The sequence below is a fragment of the Penicillium antarcticum genome (assembly GCF_028974205.1).
Source record: "Penicillium antarcticum strain IBT 31339 chromosome Unknown utg000009l_segment0_segment0, whole genome shotgun sequence".
NCBI classification, from domain to species: domain Eukaryota; kingdom Fungi; phylum Ascomycota; class Eurotiomycetes; order Eurotiales; family Aspergillaceae; genus Penicillium; species Penicillium antarcticum.
Window position 1 is genome coordinate 1,259,560 of NW_026695307.1, and position 19,220 is coordinate 1,278,779.

General features: G+C 50.0%; 8 protein-coding genes across 8 annotated transcripts; 5 read left to right on the forward strand and 3 right to left on the reverse strand.

Moving 5' to 3' along the window:
* Window positions 1-1,817: 1,817 nt before the first annotated feature.
* On the reverse strand, window positions 1,818-2,915 carry N7508_008835 (adenosine deaminase family protein; the record flags this gene model as incomplete). The annotated part of the gene is made up of 1 exon (XM_058466898.1): window positions 1,818-2,915. The coding sequence occupies one exon, from the start codon at window positions 2,913-2,915 to the stop codon at window positions 1,818-1,820; it is 1,098 nt and encodes a 365-aa protein (XP_058314744.1).
* A 429-nt stretch (window positions 2,916-3,344) lies between these two features.
* On the forward strand, window positions 3,345-4,964 carry N7508_008836 (uncharacterized protein; the record flags this gene model as incomplete). The annotated part of the gene is made up of 3 exons (XM_058466899.1): window positions 3,345-3,521; window positions 3,571-3,879; window positions 3,942-4,964. The coding sequence occupies 3 exons, from the start codon at window positions 3,345-3,347 to the stop codon at window positions 4,962-4,964; spliced, it is 1,509 nt and encodes a 502-aa protein (XP_058314745.1).
* A 678-nt stretch (window positions 4,965-5,642) lies between these two features.
* On the reverse strand, window positions 5,643-6,778 carry N7508_008837 (class I SAM-dependent methyltransferase; the record flags this gene model as incomplete). Its single annotated transcript, XM_058466900.1, has 2 exons — window positions 5,643-6,630; window positions 6,681-6,778. 2 exons carry the CDS (start codon window positions 6,776-6,778, stop codon window positions 5,643-5,645), a joined length of 1,086 nt encoding a protein of 361 aa, XP_058314746.1.
* A 320-nt stretch (window positions 6,779-7,098) lies between these two features.
* N7508_008838 (NAD(P)/FAD-dependent oxidoreductase) lies at window positions 7,099-8,662 on the forward strand (the record flags this gene model as incomplete). Its single annotated transcript, XM_058466901.1, has 3 exons — window positions 7,099-7,147; window positions 7,319-8,306; window positions 8,371-8,662. The coding sequence occupies 3 exons, from the start codon at window positions 7,099-7,101 to the stop codon at window positions 8,660-8,662; spliced, it is 1,329 nt and encodes a 442-aa protein (XP_058314747.1).
* Window positions 8,663-9,227: 565 nt separating this feature from the next.
* On the reverse strand, window positions 9,228-10,189 carry N7508_008839 (TBP family protein; the record flags this gene model as incomplete). The annotated part of the gene is made up of 4 exons (XM_058466902.1): window positions 9,228-9,244; window positions 9,294-9,708; window positions 9,787-9,874; window positions 9,936-10,189. The coding sequence occupies 4 exons, from the start codon at window positions 10,187-10,189 to the stop codon at window positions 9,228-9,230; spliced, it is 774 nt and encodes a 257-aa protein (XP_058314748.1).
* Window positions 10,190-12,269: 2,080 nt separating this feature from the next.
* N7508_008840 (electron-transferring-flavoprotein dehydrogenase) lies at window positions 12,270-14,279 on the forward strand (the record flags this gene model as incomplete). The annotated part of the gene is made up of 3 exons (XM_058466903.1): window positions 12,270-12,555; window positions 12,610-14,128; window positions 14,180-14,279. The coding sequence occupies 3 exons, from the start codon at window positions 12,270-12,272 to the stop codon at window positions 14,277-14,279; spliced, it is 1,905 nt and encodes a 634-aa protein (XP_058314749.1).
* Window positions 14,280-14,833: 554 nt separating this feature from the next.
* Window positions 14,834-16,488, forward strand: N7508_008841 (uncharacterized protein; the record flags this gene model as incomplete). Its single annotated transcript, XM_058466904.1, has 5 exons — window positions 14,834-14,885; window positions 15,133-15,261; window positions 15,381-15,541; window positions 15,918-15,991; window positions 16,050-16,488. 5 exons carry the CDS (start codon window positions 14,834-14,836, stop codon window positions 16,486-16,488), a joined length of 855 nt encoding a protein of 284 aa, XP_058314750.1.
* Window positions 16,489-17,360: 872 nt separating this feature from the next.
* Window positions 17,361-18,386, forward strand: N7508_008842 (dihydroneopterin aldolase; the record flags this gene model as incomplete). Its single annotated transcript, XM_058466905.1, has 2 exons — window positions 17,361-18,119; window positions 18,189-18,386. 2 exons carry the CDS (start codon window positions 17,361-17,363, stop codon window positions 18,384-18,386), a joined length of 957 nt encoding a protein of 318 aa, XP_058314751.1.
* Between the last annotated feature and the right edge of the window lie 834 nt (window positions 18,387-19,220).

A 19,220-nucleotide genomic window follows, 5' to 3' on the forward strand; every position in this document is an offset into this window, starting at 1 on the left:
CCCTGACCGCTTGATAGATCTAAAGCACCACCACTCAGCGCAACTACTAAATGTGTACAAGTCAGTTAACAAAATATCCAAATTTCACTCTGTGGTGTATAGAGTCTAGCAAAGCAAGATGCCGGGAACACCGAGACCCAAACAACTCCTAGCGTCGCCGTTTACAAAAGAAAAAAAAAAGAGTGGAGCACGGCCCAGCGATCAATCAGAGCCAGCGTAATTAGGCGTATGCGCTAGTAAGGGATGCCCACATTAGCGTCTCGGGGAGAAAAGGAACAGAAGTATCGCCACCGATGTCAAGAGCTGAGACAACTCTTGCCCCTCTCTATTCGTTACGTACACTTTGTCCCCTATTAAATGGCTTTCATAGGTTTGGATATATCTGCCCCGAAAGTGATGATGCCATTAATTATGATCCTTCCTATGCAGTTAAGTACTTCTGTTCCCGTACTTCGACGTGGTTATGACATATCTCCCGGAACCTTGTTCTTGCCTTTTGCCATATGATATGATGATGAGTCTTTAGGCTACTTAATTCTACATGCAGGAGCTTGGCATCCAGGGATCGGATACGAGCATTGCGATGCCTAGGTGACATTCTTTGATATCCCTGTCCCGAATCCTCCACGTTGATCTCCGTTTTCATGACATCTACCACTCTGACCCCGGAGCAGCGGGAGCCTCAACCATGGGAATCGCCAGCCCATTGTTGCATCTATGGCTGAAAGGATTAAGATTATCTGATGGCTGCATCCGCTCATTTGCCACATCTGTAGTTATGCATTGAGTCCTTGTACTGTACCTACAGTATGCAGACGCGCGGGAATTCTCCGCATCTCCACAAACGCAACACAACGTGTCCATCCTTTCAACATAACTGGGTACATTTTTTGCGACATTGTAACAAAGGACTCCATGCTTTAAGAGTACGGGGAGGCTAGCGAATCATTGCTATATCCAAAATCCAGTCCTTCGCCCCCAAATACAGATAAGTTATCTCAACAACGGGCAACCCAACACACCCGAATCCAGATCTACCAATCAGACTGCGCATGAGCCTCGATCCTAACAAATCAATATCCAAACCTTGCATGGTCATACTTGGAACTTACCCGGGCTTGAGCCAAACGATAGATTACTAACTGCATTTGAGACACGGAATAAACCCCTGTAAGGTCCTACCACTTGCATGAAGATCATTGATGTGGATTGGGCATTAGACCAAACGCCCTCGTTTTGAGCCGATCTTAGCATCACGATAGCGCAAGGCTACTCGAACTTAAACCTTGCTGTGTGGGTAAACATGGTCCGATAGGGTAGAGTTTTGCTCCATGGCCCGTCACTCTCGTTTGGGATTCTAGAAAATATCGGTGGAAGTGAGGGGAAGCGGAGTCTTGCCAAGTTTTGATGGCAGCGATCCTTAAGCTTGGTTCACTATGATGTGCTTGCGGGTCATTAATATCATAGCTGCTTCCGATAGATCTGCTAACAACATGATATATATTGATTGCGGGGTCTAGCATGACAAGCTGGCTCAGGCCCCATCGGCAATACTCGAAAGTACATTCCGTGATATAATTACCTGTGATAGCCCGACTTCATCCTGAAAACAAGATTGAATCCTAGCCCTCCACAACCATAATCGAGAAAGAATTTCATTGGGCCACGGATATATCACTAGTGCGTCACATACATTAGATGCACTGAGCCAGAATCGAATGAATGTGGCGTCGTTCTGCAATTCCAAACACAAACGTATCAAGATGGAATGCTAGATATCACAACATACAGGCTCTAGATCGAGTCGTGACCAAAGGTCATTCCAAAACATCAACACCGTCTAACTCCAAATAAAGGGCCTTCTTAACATCATCCCCAGCCCAAGACATATCAACAGCATTCCGAACAAGCTGCACCATCTCCCTTTTCCCAAATCCACAATAACTATAAACCTTTTGCAAATTCCCATCAATCCAAACATCATGCATCAGCGTTGGATCATCACTGTTAACACAGAGCTTAACCCCAGCCTCAAGCAACCCCCTAATCATAGGAAACAAAACCTCGGTCTCAGTCCTCCGATGATAAGCATGGGGGCAAAGAGTCAACCCAATCCCCCTTTCAACCAACCCCCTCCACAATCCCTCCTCCCTCCAAGCATCCAACCCATGATCAATGCGCTCAGCCCCCAACCCCCCACAAACCTCAAAAACAGCCTGACGCACATGCTCAAGCGTATCCTTCTGCCCAAAATCACAATGCATCGTTACATGCAACGCATCATTCCGTGCAAGCTGGAATCCCACCTCAAAAAGCATCGGTGGCCGCTCATACGCATTACTTGCTAATCCCACAGCATGGAATAACCCCTTCCCGCCTTCAACAGACCCCCCAGCCCAAGGCCTCGCCTCCCGGTACGCAGCAAGACCCTCCTCAACAGACTCATCACGCAGGAAACACAATATCCACTGTGATCGCACCCCGTACATAGTAACAGCATCCCGTTGCGCACGTAAATAACCATCCAAAACAGCGTTGGCAGACACACCCCGCCTTGTATGCGCCTGGATATCGAAGAACGGCTCTGTATAGCGGACATTCATTTCTGCGCAGCGGGATAGGTAGGCCATTGCTAGATCGTAGAAGTCGGCTTCTGTGCGGAGGACTTCGCAGCCTGCGAAGTAGGCTTCTAGGAAGGTTGGGATGCCCGGTTGGCGACCGTTTAGCTCGGGTCGGTGGTTTAGAGTTACTGCGTAGGAGGCTTGCAGGTCTGAGAGGGTTTTGTAGGGGAGGGGAATTTTGTTGCGGGCTGCTAGGGTCCAGCGGAGGGTTGGTGTTAGGGTTCCTTCTATGTGGATGTGGAGTTCGACTTTGGGGAGGGTCTTTATGAAGGGGCTTATTTGGAGGTTGTTCATTTTGGTAGTGAAATGGGTTGTTTGGTTGGGATGGGGGTGGAGTAGGGGGTTGTTTAGACATACGAGATGTCGCATTGGATAGTATTATGTAGGCTGCCGAGGTCGGAGATCTGACCTGACTAAAGGAGGTGTGCTTCTCCAAAGACATTCAAGGTTTATCTACGGCAAGTGTCTCCAAATGTTGCCTGTTTGGGATTGTGCTGGTGTTAGCTTTACTAGGGGACTTGGCTGGCATCTTAGTTCCAATTCTGTCCAATGGCCTACCGCGCAAAGATGATATATTGACGATAACATACAGAGGTGGCCAATGGAAAGAATAGTGGTGCGGGGAAAAGATAAGAATGCAAAGTAGCACGGTGTACAAAAGAGACAGCATTTGACAAAGGCATAGTGTTTTCTTTGCCTATCAGACGCATAAGAACTGGCAACATGACAGAGCCAAGCACAGCTCCGGATCGCGAGCAAGCCACAAACGCCGTGGCGAAAAGCGTACTACGCAAGATCGACAGAAGGTTAATCCCGCTCTTGTTCACAACCTACATGCTCAATTTTATGGACAAAGTCATATTGTCCAGCGCAGCTGTATTTGGGATGCGTGATGACACAGTAAGATCAATTGCCCAACAACACAAAACCAAATTGACATTCACCCCAGGGACTAGTGGGCCAGCAGTACAGCTGGGTCTCATCAGTATTCTACTTCGGCTACCTAGGATGGGTATATCCCACAACTATCCTAATAGCTCGTCTACCAGCAGCGAAATACATGACAGCCAACACCCTATGCTGGGGCGCAGTGGTAGCCCTCACAGCGGCATGCACCAACTTCGGCGGCTTAATCACCGTCCGCTTCCTACTAGGAGTCGCCGAAGCAACCATTACCCCAGCATTCATGTTCATCACCTCGACATGGTATACACGCGATGAGATTCCGACCCGAACGGGACTATGGTTCGCTGGCAACGTAAGCCCACCTCCTCTCAGCCCTATCAAACCTTAAAACCCACCACTAACATTGCCACCTAGAGCGTCGGCGGAATCCTCTCCAGCCTCCTCGCCTATGGTCTCGGACACGTCAACAACAGCGTTGGACCCTGGCGATGGATGTTCATCGTCTTAGGCGTACTAACCTTCATCTGGGGCTTCGCACTATGGGCCTTCCTTCCAGACTCAATATCCAAAGCCAGATTCCTCACCGAAGAAGAACGCCAATGCGCAAGCAACAGAGCCGTAATCGCAGGCACAGGCGCAACAGAGAGAACAGACTGGCAATGGGACCAATTCGTGGAATGTCTCATGGACCCGAAGACATGGCTAGTCTTCGGCTTGGCACTGGTAACGCAAATCCCCAATGGGGGAACGCAGAACTTCTCTAATCTGGTGATCAAATCACTTGGGTTTACGAGTCTGCAGTCTACGCTGATTAACATCCCTTACTCGATTATTACTATCGCCACCATTACGGGGACGGGTTGGCTGGCTGGCCGGTTCCGTCAGCTCAATTGTGTCCTTGTTGTTGCTGTTGTTATTCCCTGTGTTGTGGGTAGTGCGATTATCTACTTGCGTGCTCATATCGTTCTGGGCGCGCAGTTGTTTGGATATTTCCTCTTGTCGACGGGTCCTGCTGCCATGCCGCTGGCCATGTCGCTTGTGCAGGCTAATTATCGTGGTGTCACGAAGAAAATGACTGTTACTGCTATGCTGTTTCTGGCATATTGTGCCGGTAATATCTCTGGTCCGCAGTTCTTTCTTAGTGAAGAAGCGCCGAGTTATAATACTGCTTTCCGCGCTGTCATGATTTGTTATGCTCTTGCTGTCGGTCTTGCTTTGTCTCTGCGGTTCTACTTGCAATGGACTAATGCTCGTCGGACGCGTCTGGAAGGATTTGAGGGGAGTGCTGGGAATGCGGGTGCTGTTGGTGGGAAGGTTTTGGATGGGGATCAGGATTCGAATAATGTTGCAGAGCTAGTGACGAGAGTTCAAGTTGTGTCCGATGATTACGAAGACATTACGGATTGGAAGACTCCAGGCTTCAGATACCGCTATTAGTTGGGTTAGCTTATAAGCTTGGACGGTCATCCTGAAAGCATGGAGATATCAGGCCCAAAACTACATATTCCAGGTCTCAGTTTTCAAAGTGAGTTGGGAACAATTAGTGCACTAGTGATTACTACTTTTATTGTATCTCATTTGACTTTGCCTTGTACGACTTTGTATGATTCATATGACAACTGTGCGAGTGACATGGTCAGAGATACGTATTTGACAAGAACACCCATGATACTATATTGGACGCCTCGCATCATGAAAAAGCAACGTGTAGACAGGAAGCTTTCGTGAAAAGAGCCAGCGATATCGCATGGACAAAATAAAGAAGTAATCCTAGCAGCATCGGGCATAAAATACTTCGCAGATTGGCACCTTATCAGCTCATCTCGAGGCATCCGGGATGAAGATTGTCAAGATCTGGCGTCATAGGAGGGATGGACTTTTTGTTATTGGTGCTGAGATTCTGGAATCGATTTACTCAATAAGGCGTAGATTAGAAGGTTGTTCTCCCATATGGAAAGAAAACGTATATAGCAATGTTACCCCGAAACATGTTTTCTATCAATATTTCTATGGTACTGTTTGCATTCGTAGAATCTATATAACCTCATGTCTATTATCATACAATATGAATACAATAGGCCTCCTTCTAGCCGCATCTATCCTCTGAAGCGCCCATCACTCAGAACTCCCCTTGGGCCTCAAAACATAACGATAAGTTGTCCCAAAATGCCAACGCTTCTCCTCAATAATAACCAATCCACTCTCCCTAACAATAGCTCCAATATCGCGATTCCACCAACACCCATGACGATCCGCATGAGCGGGCGCAAGGTTATCCAGAATCCCATTAACCCAATCCCACCTCGAACGACCATGCTCCAGAAGCAAGATCTGACCATTCCCGGGCTCAGTAATGGACCCAAGATGACGCAGCGTCGCAACAGGATCTGGCATCGAGCAAAGACCCATGGTCTGAACAATGGTATCAAAGTAGCGCGGTGGATCACCCTTTCCAGCAGGCGGGGGCGAGACAGAGCCCGCGTCAACGGATTGGAAAGATACACGATCGTAATCCGGATACATGGATTCGAACTTTTGTTTCGTGATTGCGACCATTTGAGGACTTAGATCTGTGAATGTAATGGACCGACAACCGTTTACTTCGACGTGGTGGTGGAATTCGTTGATGCCCCTTCGCTCGCCGAGGAGGTAGTATGGTAGATTACGGCCTGTACCGCAACTCACTTCTAAAACGTTGCCGCGAGCATGTCGGATTAAGTCTTTGCGCTTGCTGCCCAGCTGCATGAATTTCTCTGAGATCTCGACGTCTGCGTCGAATGTGCTGGCTGTTTTGTTGTATCTGTCTGAGACGTCGTTTGATACGACCAACGCTTGGCTTTTACTCACTTCGCGCTTGTATGAGACGTATAGGTAGCTGCTGTAGGTGCTAATTGCAAGGGCTGTAATACCCATAAAGGCCAGAGCTGTTGGAGGGATTCCATGTTTGCTCTTTTTCTCCTTCGTCTCTGGATTGGTGTCATCTTTGGAGGACTGTGACTGTGCCTTTGGGGGGAATTCACGCCTTTTAGGCTTTACGGTCCTTTTGGACTCCAGTGAGGCATTTTGTGTGTTGCCAAGAGGATGGTTTCTCCTTAAGATTGGACTAGGGGATACATTAGTACGGATTTCGACGGCATGGGCACGTGTGCGTACATTTGATCGCGAGGTACTTTGCTCGATGCGCGTCTGCAGGGTGAAGGTGAAACAGGCCACTTGACCAGAGGTACTCGTCGCAATTGGTGTGCATTCATTGCGATGGGCCCATACGACTAGGGTTTTCTCCTGATAAGAGCGATGTATGCGGTCTAGCGCGCCGATATTTTTCGTTTCCCTCCCGCGGGAGACTTGTCACCCAGCAAGGGATCAAAGTAATGCTTGGAATATGAGTCTCACTGCACGAGCTGATAACCTGTAGACCGCTGGCGACTGATCAAAGCCTATTAGGGGACAATGTTGACTCGGAGGACGAAAAGTCGGGAGTCGGGACCGAGACAAGTCAGTCCGTTATCGGCTATCAACTGGGGAATCCCCCAGCATCTCCAACTTTCCCACAAATCTTCCTCTGCCCACAATGGCATTGCCGTCGAACATCCTGATTGTAGGAGGCGGAGTCTTCGGACGTGAGTATAGACAGCATGCTTCATACATCCCCAACCTGCAGACCACATACCACACATGCCACACATGTCCCAACTTCCAACCCCATACACAGCACCCGCACCCGAACACAATGACACCACCAAATCCCCCAATGCTCCGACGCAATTGACCAAACTAACAAAGAAAAATAGTCTCAACAGCCCTCTCCCTAACAAAACGCCACCCGAATTCCAAAATAACCCTAATCGAATCCTCCCCAACAATCCCAAACCCGCACGGGTCGTCAGTAGACACATCCCGCATCGTGCGCGCCGACTACGCAAACGCAGCCTATTCCAAGCTAGCCGATAAGGCCATAAAGAAATGGCGCAGCACAGCCTGGGGCGCTGAAGGGCGGTACACACAAAACGGTCTGCTGCTAGTGTACCCAGCGGACAGCGCCAGCGCAAAGGAATACGCGCGCAAGAGCTACGCCAACGTGCGCGTGATCGAAGGTGATAATGTTGAGTTCTTGCCGTCGCAGAAGGATGTTTTGAGGGTTGTTCCTGCGTACGGGGAGGAGCTTGATGTTGCGGGCGGGTATGTGAATTGGGGGTCTGGGTGGTCTGATGCTGGTGCTAGTGTTGCGTATGCGAAGGAATTGGTTGATCAGACAGGGAAGGTTGAGTTTCGGACTGGGGATGTGGAGAGGGTTCTTTATGAGCAGGTTGATGGCAAGAAGTTGAAGGCTACTGGCGTTGCCTTCACGGATGGATCAAGCCTCTCTGGTGACCTTGTCATTCTTGCTACTGGAGCGTGGACATCCAAGTTGGTTGATCTACGTGGCCGGGCTGTTGCTACTGGCCAGGCGATTGCTTATATGTCTATCTCTGATGAGGAGCAGCGCGAGTTGGAGAATTTGCCTACCATTTTGAACTTCGCTACTGGTATCTTTATTATCCCGCCTCGGGGCAATCTGCTTAAGATTGCGCGCCATGCGTTTGGATACCGCAATCCCGTTTCGGTTCCTGTGCCTGGTGCTCAGGGTCCTGGGGAGCGGATGGATGTTTCTTTGCCTGAGAAGGGTGTTCCTGTTCCGCTTGAGGGGCAGGATGCTTTCCGGGTTGCGTTGAGGCAGCTTTTGCCTCGGTTTGCTGAGAGGGAGTTTGTTGATACGCGGGTTTGTTGGTATACTGATACGTGAGTTATTTCTTTTCTTTGTGTGAATTGGTGATCTTGGTGCTGATATACTGTGAACGCATAGGCCCAAGGGCGACTTTATCGTTTCCTACCATCCTGATCATGAGGGCCTGTTCCTTGCTACTGGTGGCAGTGGACATGCGTTCAAGTTCTTCCCTGTTATTGGTGACAAGGTTGTGGATGCGCTTGAGGGAACTCTTGATGCTGAGCTTAGCGAGATGTGGACGTGGTCTGCTGCTGCAACGGCTGAGGGTGAGGACTTTGATGGTGATGGTAGTCGGTCTGGAGAGAGACGGGCCAATCTCAAGGATGAACTGGCGAAGGCGCAGAAGGCTTCGAGAAGCAGCGCGCTATAGATGGTATATATGGGTTGTCGGGTCGTCTTGGATGTATATAGCATGCGTGACATACCAAATTTGTTTAGATGTATAGATGAGACATGTACACTGGGCTTAGACTACATTGATACAGTCACTAGAAAGAAATTTTTGAGAGTCTTTTCATTTTTGCTACTCAAAGGTAGTAACGGCAGTGCCGTTCCATCAATATCCAGCCTTGGGCAGGCAAAGCAAAGACAGAATCTAAGGGCTCACCATATTTTTTTTTTTTGGCCCATGGGGAGATAGTCCACCACAGATGAAACCAGGAACGATAAAAATTAGAGGCAGCAGTCATCGACCGGCGCACAAACCGCCTCACTGCGGCGTGCAGCAATCTAATTGTGTAAAAGCACGAAATGGTGGAACAAACCGGGGATCATCCGAATCGCTAGAACGCCCAACTATGCTTGCATGAAAAATTCGTAAAGCAAAAGAAAACCGAGGTGCAGGATAAAAGAATCACTGCAATCCTCAACGAGGAAAAAAGGGCAGTGTTAATACAGGGTTGAAAGTTGAAGAGGATGTGATCTCCGAAGCTTTTTCAGACCTTGCGGAAATCTAGAGGGAGTTAGCAATGAAGTGGCAGTGAAACCACAAGGCAACATACCAGAAAGCACAGGGTAGATCAACTCGAAAGCCTGGTAGATCTCCTCACGGACCTTGGCACCAGTGAGGACGATCTTGCCACTGACGAAGATCAAAAGAACAATCTTAGGCTTCATCATGCGGTAGATAAGACCAGGGAACAACTCAGGTTCGTAAGACGAGAAGTTGTGGTGACGAGATGCCAGGCCCTCCAGACGAATGGGGAACTTGATGTCGCAAGAGCCGACAATGTTCTGGATCTTGAAATCCGTGAACTTGGCGTTGAAACCAAGCTTCTGAATGATACGGGCGTACTTGCGGGAGGCGAGCTTCGAGTCGTCCTCCGACTTGGCACCAGTGACGACCATCTTGCCGGAAGCGAAGATCAAAGCGGTGGTTTTGGGATCACGGATACGCATGATCACGGCAGCGAAACGCTAATAGAAAAGAAACCCAGTTCAGCCACACTGTACCCTGATGGAATCACCGGGAAGGTGTGGAAGAGAGAAATATACCTTAGGATTGTACTCGGCGTTGCGAGCGTGCAACGCGATGGTCTTGAGATCCAAGCGGCAGTCAAGGTTGACGGTGGCAACGATGTTCCTTTTGGTAGAGCCTAGTTCAGCCATTCTGGTCTCCCAGAAAGAAGCAAGAATATACTCACTGCAGGGTAGGCACAATGCCACTGCTTCCGGTAGTCGCGCCAGGAGTGGCGGCCGGGGTCGCAGGAGAGGCGGGAGTCACCCCGGTGCCTTGGACGGCATTTCCTCCATTCTGGCCGTTCATCTGAGCCATCTCGACCTTGTCCGAACCAGGTGGTGTCAAGTCACCCGCACCACCAGGGAAGGAAAGCGAGGCGGTAGAGGTGAAGGCACGAGCCTGTTGGGCATTCGACGGGTGGGTGGTGAGCGAATCCATGATGGAAGCTCGAAGCCACGAAATCACGTGTGATGAGGGTGAAAGGGAAAGTTGGATGACGTAACAACTGGAGAGCCAGAGGTGAGCGAAAATCACCAATGAAGAGAGATGTGAAAGGGAAGAGAGGTTGTGGTGAAAGAAAGTCACGTGGGGCAGAAAGTCTTACCTGGGAGATGGACAACTCAATGTATCCCCCTTAAGGTCTTCGCACTCAATTCGGTGCTTTCCAAAAATGGAAAGTCAGACACGAGTAAGGGCAGCGAAACCGTTGCACTGGTGCAGTCGAAATCAGGAGAAACGCACACTGAAGTGTTTTCTCAAGACGCGGCGAGATTATGACAAAGGACAGAAAGGACGGTATGAACAGCAACTTTTTTTTCTGTTTTGTTCTTGTTGCGCTGCTTTTTGGTATTGAATTTGAGTCTATCTGCGCGATCTGGAAAAGAGAGAGAGAGTGAAGTGATCCCTAAGGTTCAGCTCCTATTGTTCAAGCCGTGTGGACAAAAACTTTTTTCCCTAAAAAAAAGAAAGGGTATGAGAGAATAACCAGAGTGAGGAGAATCTGATTAGTAAAGGAGCAGATATAAAAATGCTGCTTTTGAGGTAGTTCCAGAACAGCTCCGGATGCCAAGACCGAGACAGGAATGGGAGTGACGGGGGGGAGGTTGGGCCTTTATATAGTGCTGACTCACAGGGGAGGCTGGGCCCCGGTAAAAGCAGCGCGACCAGTCTCCCTTCAACCTTGGCTCAATCATCCGCTAGCGGCTCTGGGGCTGTCTCCTGTAGACCAATCATAGTTGCCCAACTACAGAGATGTCTCTCATTCGTCCAACACACTCCGCTACTTGGCCACCCGGGCCCCTGAATGGCTGAAACACCCTTGCTTTATCCTCCGCACCCCCATGGTTACAGGCGCTGTTCTTCCAGTCCGCGGTCCTCCTGTAGCTGATAGTCCCCATCTGTCTCCACGCCAGGCCAATCATCGTCATTGACTACCCTCGGTCACTCCCTGGACGCGCTTTCCTCTTGCCGCTTTAACGGGGGGCAACTGAACAAAAATTCTCGTTTTTCGGTCCTTCTCTGACCTCACACTCTGGGTACATGACAGGCTGATATAGGTGTGGTGGTGCTATATTTTTATGGCTCTGACCATCTGCTCATACACTTCTCTTGATTTCTCTCTTTCACTCTATCCAATAATTTCCCCCAACTTCCAACACGTTAATGGAATCCCTATCAGGACAGGTGGCCGGTTCGATTCTGCCTGGGGCGGTGGCGTCCGCGCTGATCCGCCCGCCAAGGCCTGATGAATCTCATGGTATGCCATCTGTTAATGATCGGTCATTTTTCTAGCTGCTTTGGAATACTTCTCTGGCTTCTGAAATATTTGTTCGTCTCAGGTCACATCTAGGTATTGATGTTAGAACATTTTCGAGTTTCCGGTATGCTGAATACCATACCCGAAACTATCGTTACATTCCACCACTCCCACCGTAATAATACAATACCAAGTGCTCCGGGCATACTTTGCGCTGGCTCTTAGACCCCTGGAGTAGCATTCAACTAATTTAAGCTTGTTCTCTGGCATATGCATATATTATATGCAAGATGAACTTGACAGGAGTTGAGTTATACAGTAGATGTCAAGTATGGGGTAACCTATGGTATTGAACATGTGATGCATGTGACAAGTCCACTATGTCATATATGTAAATATCAACCTCAAGGGTTGATGGCTAATGTGACAGGAGTCAACATGCAAATTGAGGAAATCTTTATCTCTAAACCTCATCTACATCTATATCTATATTACCCAAACATGATCCGGTTTCCGGTTTAAGAAAGACATTTTAGGTCATCGACACCTCAGGCCAAGATTTGAATCGCCGAGTTCCCCATTGGCTCAGCAATAATGCCGAGGATAGGCGGTTTTTCGGCGTTTTGAGATCCTCGACTCTAGCTCGGGTACTCAAGGTTGATCATCGATATCTTAATATCTTGTCCCTCCGCATTTAACCTCGCTCATGCTTCTCGGTCGCTAGTACTGGTCACAGCTTACGGCTTCGAAGAAACTTACACCATGGCCACCAAAAGTACCGTCCTGCCTCTGCTGAGGCGCGAACTACGATCCTCCTCCCGATTCTCACGAGCTAGCTTTTCGGTCTCCGCCATTGCCACCCCAGCCCGCCATTCAACTAGTCCCTTCACAGCCGGACGGATCCCTCGCCGAACGGCATTCCTCACCCCACCCCAGACACGAGCCTTCTCACAATCGCTATCAAGACGATTCACAGACGAGGGCGAATTTGACCCTCGCACTATCGAGCGCGAGTCCGATGAGGTGGATGTATGCATTGTCGGTGGTGGTATGTACTAACATTGGCTCTCCATATGCACCAGCTAAGCGTAATACACTCTAGGCCCTGCCGGTCTCGCCGCCGCCATCCGATTGAAGCAGCTTGCCAACGAAGCAGGCAACGAAGAGTTTCGAGTTATCCTACTAGAGAAGGCTGGTGAATTGGGCGCCCACATCGTCTCTGGAAACGTCTTGCAGCCAACCGCCCTCAATGAGCTGCTCCCTGACTGGCTGTCCGAGGATAACCCTTCGCGATTCGAGGGTGCAACCCCCGCCAAGGGCGACAAGATGCGCTTCTTGACTAAAACCGGATCATACCCTCTGCCTACGCCGCCGCAGATGCACAACGAAGGAAACTACATTGTCAGTTTGAACGAGCTGACCAAGTGGATGGGGGAGCGCGCGGAAGAGGTTGGCGTTGAGGTTTACCCCGGTTTCGCTGCTAGTGAGATCGTCTACAGCTCCGACGGCGCGGTGAAGGGTGTTGCGACCAACGACCTGGGATTGAGTCGGGATGGCAAGCCTAAGGATACATTCGAGCGCGGAATGGAGTTTCACGCCCGTGTCACGCTGCTTGCTGAGGGCTGCCACGGCAGTCTGACCAAGCAGGTCATGAAGAAGTACGATCTCCGTCGCGACAGCCAGCCCCAGACATATGGACTTGGAATCAAGGAAATTTGGGAGATTCAACCTGACAAGTTCAAGTCGGGTGAGATCACCCACTCGATGGGTTATCCTCTTCCCAAGGATACCTATGGTGGAGCTTGGATGTACCACTTTGGCGACAACATGGTCAGTATTGGTCTGGTTGTTGGACTGGACTACCCTAACCCGTGGCTTTCACCGTATGGGGAGTTCCAGAAGATGAAGCACCACCCCATGTTCAAGGAAGTTCTCGAGGGCGGCAAGTGCATTTCGTATGGTGCCCGCGCCTTGAACGAGGGTGGCTTCCAGTCTATCCCCAAATGTGCATTCCCTGGTGGTGCCTTGATCGGTGATACAGCCGGTTTCTTGAACGTTCCCAAGATTAAGGGTACTCACACCGCTATGAAGTCTGGTATGCTGGCAGCCGAGGCCACCTTTGGCGCGCTGCAGAGCGAGAACCAGGGAACCGTGTTCTTGTTCGACTATGAGAAGTCCCTGCGCGACTCGTCCATCTGGAAAGAATTGTCCGAAGTGCGCAACATTCGTCCCTCGTTCAACAGCCCACTTGGTTTCTTTGGTGGACTGCTCTACTCCGGATTGGAAGCATACATTTTGAAGGGCAAGGTGCCGTGGACTCTCAGTCACCACGGTACCGACGCGGCAGCTACCAAGCCTGCATCTGAATATGAGAAGATTGAATATCCCAAGCCCGATGGAGAAATCAGCTTCGATATTTTGACCAGCGTCAGCCGGACAGGTACCAACCACGAAGAAGACCAGCCAGTTCACTTGCAAGTGGAAGACTGGGATAAGCACAAGGATCTGGCGTGGCCCAAGTACAAGGGCCTTGAGAACCGCTTCTGTCCTGCAGGTGTATACGAATATGTTGAGGACCCCAGCAAGGAGCACGGTGTCCGGTTCCAGATTAACTCACAGAAGTAAGTCAATATACCCGACATAGGATTGATCTAGATGCTGACCATTCCTAGCTGCATTCACTGCAAGACCTGTGACATCAAGGTTCCTACACAAGACATCAACTGGCAGACACCTCAAGGAGGAGAGGGTCCCAAGTATATGTTGACGTAAGAGCTAGTTTCAAGATAAAACAGGAGTTTGAGGTTGGAGTTTGTATAACAGAGCCAAAGAGCCAAAGTACCGTACCAAAAAATGATTCCCCGCCCCGGGCAGAACCGTGGAATGCTGGTGGAGGTCCAGGGATTCACATACCTCTAATTGTAAATCTAACATCTATACATCTATATTCTATACATCTGTTCGTTCCTCAAGATCTAATTTAATAAAGTACACGGTGGGACCACGTGGATCAGTGAAAAAAGTGAGGCGGCCAGAGTTTCGTAGTCCACCGCCAGAGCACGGTTTCCCTTTTCTCTTCCCCCCTCTCACTTCTCTCCCTCTCCCTTCTCATCTGATCCTCGCTATTATCGGGTCTCGATCTGAAGTGGTATTATCGCTCTGGCCTCTCACAGCCCTCCTCCAAGGTTGTTTGTTGGGCGGTTACGCGCTGCAGTCACTCGCATCCGTTCCCCAAGGCGCCTACGTTCTGGGCTTTTTCATAATCCGGAGACTTCCCTTTGGCCATCTCTTTCTTTTAATCAACAAACCAGTCCTTCAGATCAGCCATGACTGAGGTATCGTCCACCCGCCTTTATCTTGGGAACCTTCCCCGCAATGGTATGCTGGCACCCACACCTGATTGTCCTTTGCCTCGAGAACGCACCTCCGTGCATGATCGCCAGCTGTCCCCTTCCTGGCATCTGACGTCTAGAGTCCCCCCTCTGCCTCGGACCTCCCTTGTGTCTCTGACTGGGCTCCTCCTTCGGGCCCGCTAGGAGCTGGAGCTACCACGGAACAGCTATCGCCTCGGCCGCCTTCGGATTTGTTTTGAGTCGCGCTAACCATCATGTCACCTTTTTCGCAGTCACCAAAGGAGACATCGAGGAACACTTCAGCAGCCATGGCTCGGGTAAGATTACCGAGATCAAGCTAATGAATGGCTTTGGCTTTATCGAATATGAGGATGCACTGGATGCTCGGGATATTGTGCCTGGTAAGAACAAACAATACCCACTTATCTCTGCTGGCTGGCTGACTGTTTCTTGCCTGTAGCGTTCCGTATGATCCAATGACCTACTTGCCAGCTTGACATTTTGCTTATCAACAACACAGATGGGAGTGAATTCAAAGGCGAGCGTCTCACCGTTCAGTTTGCCCGCGGGCCCCGACGCAAGGAAGCTTTCCCCGGACCCCCAGAGCGCAACAATCTCCCGCGTCCACGTCGTACGGTATTCCGGATGCAGATCTCCGGTCTTCCAGAAACAAGTTGGCAGGTTAGCAGCCCATGTCCATTCCTTCCCGGAGCTCCTGGTGTAGATTCCTTGAGCCTATTCCACATTCAGCCCACATCCAAGTCTGTCGTTATCATGGCCACTGAGACAATCACTCAATCCTCGGCACTAATATACTAGCGCTCGTCTCTTGGTGATCTAAAGGTGCCTCTATGGCTTTTCAGTCTGCCAAGAGATCTGACACATTCCCCTTGCCTACTCATCAAGACTTCAGACCTTTCCGGGATTTCTGGACTCCTACTTAGTATGGCCACTTGGATATACCTCCCGGACTGGCCATGGACTTCTTGTTTTCCTTTCACCCACGTGGACCTGGATACTTTTTTACCTGGACCTGGACTCACCATACGTTATCTAGGACTTGAAAGACTTTGCCCGCCAGTCCGGACTGGATGTGGTATACTCTGAGACAGGCCGCGAACAGGGCCGAGGGTGGGTAACCATATTCCAGCAAATGCCCCCATTCCAACTCCATTGACACAATTACAAGGTTTGTGGAATTCGAAACCGCCAACGACCTCAAAACCGCCGTGGAGAAACTGGACCAGCATGAGTTCAAAGGATCGCGCGTCACCTGCGTCGCCGATGTAAGCGCCCAACCTGGCTCGGACCCGGAGAACTCGCCTCTCACCATTTCCCAGATCCAAGCCTTTGAGGAACGTCCCGTTCGCGACCCTTACCGGTCCCGTTCCCCTCGTCGCCCATACCCAACTCCCATGGATGAGTACGACCGTCGGATTCCTCCTCCTCGTGGCTACAGTCCTCGGGATCACTACCGTGAGCGGTCCCCGATCCCCATGCGCCGGGACTACTATGAACGGGATGGCTATGCCCGCCGGACTCCCCCTCGCCCGCGGATGGAAGACTACCCCCCACCCCGTCGCCCCTACGAAGACCCCTACCCTCCTCCACACCCCGCGCCACTATGATGATCCCTACCTAGCTGCGCGGGCCTATGGTCGTCCTCGCTCCCCGCCCAGAAGCGACTATGTCCCTTACGACCGCCCCCGCTACTGGTAGTGGTAGTGATAGTCGTCGTGCTGGCCTTGATTGAATGTTCCAGCATTTCATTTCAGCATCTCAGCATCTCTACCAGCATGATTCCTTGCCCTGCTTTTCTCTTTCAGTAACTTTGACTTCCCTTCGCCAAATACCCGCAACGTATCATACTGATTTCATGGTGTCATGATCTTTTTTTACCACCTCGCCCCGAGGTGTCGTTCAGCGTGTTCTCACGGCCGGATTTTTATTTCTTACTTTTGATTTCTATTCTTTCTACTGGACAGCGCGAGTGTTTTCCTTCGTTGCAGATAGTTGAGGTTGCCGTGGGACATATGGGGTCTTTGCCTCATGGTTTTTTTTCAATTTTATTCCTATTCACATTGTACTCTTTTACACTTGTTTGGAGTAGCTATTGGCAATTTAATCTCCTCTGTCTGTTTTGCGTGTAGCAGTCTCAATCATAGATGGACATGGTGCTCTGGAAGTATGACCTGTCATTCGCATGGCACAACAGATATATATATCTTGTGGAATGCGGCACCCATTTCCGCTAGATATTAGAATCCAATCCGGTTCTTGATCACTCACAAATATATTTCTAGTGAATATGATATCCAACTAGAAAAAGCACCTCGAGACAAAACAACCATTGACTAACGCGGGCACAGCCGTCCAGAAGCGTCCCACCCCCGAACCACATTTCCCCGCTGAAAAAAACTCCCCTCCTCACCTGACTTGGAGCTACCAACATCTCCAATCTAACACCTAATCTAACACCAAATACAAAGCCACCACCAAAATGTCCACCCAACAAATAACCCTCCGCCCCCGACCCGAAACCCTCGACACGGTCCGCCTCCGCGACATAAACCTCCCCCTCCCAGTTGCCCCCGAAGCCTGGCATCGAACCGGAAAATCGCAACCCTGCACCGCAACCCTAAAACTCACCTACTCGTCCATAATCACCGCCGCCGAAACCGACAATGTGAGCTTAACGCTCGACTACGGCAAACTTTTCCGCCGGTTAGACAGCGATGTGCGCAGCATGGCTGCTCTCTCTATATCGACGGATCACCCGCATAAATCTATGGTTAATGTCTCCGGGACGCGGACTGCGGATCTGGATGATAGGTCCTATGCGACTGGTCTTGACCCGCGTGTCACGGGTGCGATTGTGGCGAATGCTGGATTGGGAATGTTGGAGGAGACAGCTGAGAGGGTTGGTGGGAACGGGGGTGGCGAGAGTGTGTCTGGGGAATTTGGGGAGTGTGAGGTGAATTTGGAGTTTGGTAAGGCTATTTTGAGGGCTGAGGGGGGTTTGGGATATCGGGCTGTTACTGTTTGGGGGGATAAGGATGGGGTGAAGTGTCCGGTTGTTTTGGAGGAGGAGTTCCGCATTGAGGGGATTCGGTGTCATGCTGTTCTTGGAGTTAATCCTCATGAGAGGGTTGAGAAGCAAGCTGTTGTTGTTGGGTTGGTTTTCAAGGGTGAGGGGTTGCGGAGTTGGGGGTCAAAGGTTGTGGCTAGTTATCAGGAGGCTGTCAGGGCTGTTGCTGAGGTCTGTGATTCGCTTTTCCCCCCCTTGATATATGGATTTGCGATGTACGCTGACTTGTTTCGGATATAGCAAGTTGAGGAGACTGACTTTCAGACTGTGGAGTCTTTGGCTACGTTCATTGCTCGCATTGTTACCGTGGACTTCGGCAATGAGTTTGTTACCGTTAAGGTTGAGAAGCCTAGTGCTCTTGCTTTTGTCGGGAGATCTGGTGTTGAGATCACTCGGTCAAGGGTGTTCTTTGATACTCACGACGTGCCGCGGAAGTAGATATGTTGACAAATATGGCTATTCCAAACCACTGTTGGGTCGAGCTGGCCACAGAGTGATTATTATGGACAATACTATTCAGATATTCCATGAATAGAACAAAATAATCAAATCTATACAATCTGATAGGGCTGTGACCAATCACAACTTAGGTCATCATCTGGCACGTGAAAGCTGCATTGGGTCTAGTGGCTTCAGCCCCCGGATTTGCGCCTCAAACCTGATGATTTTCTGCACGCGTTGTTGAACCTCCTCAGTTTTCCGAGGGAACTTGAAAGCCTCTTCTTCTTTATCACTATTCTCTATGTGCCCATCTGAAACACCCTTGACTTCGCTTACTGCCTCCTTGGCGACGTTCCATCTATCCCTTCTGAACCTGGCTTCTACTTCTACATCTCACTCTCGATCCGCTGCACCTTGCATTTCCGTTCCCACCGTGGCTTTCGACACCTCCACCCGTGAGGTGATTTGGCTAGGGGTCCCAGGTCCGTCCTGAAGAAGGGCGGACGGTAAACCTGCTCGAGAGAACTGGTCTTATCGGCTAGTTCGAGCACTGAAGGAAAACCGTGCTCTGATGTTCAGCAGCTTTACAAGTTGAAGTAAGCCCATTCGATCTGCATTCTTCGCTCTCAAAAATTCCGATCAAGATTTTTTATTTGATTTATCTTTGCTATTATTGGTGGGGGAGAAAAGCCTCAATTACCCCTCCATACATTCTTCACAGTTCAAGAACGAGGCTGACAATCTATGTGAACAGCAACTGCTTGGATAGGTATTTCCCATACCTTCCTACCTTTTCATACAACCGCGCAAGGTCAATTGCGCAGCCTCGGT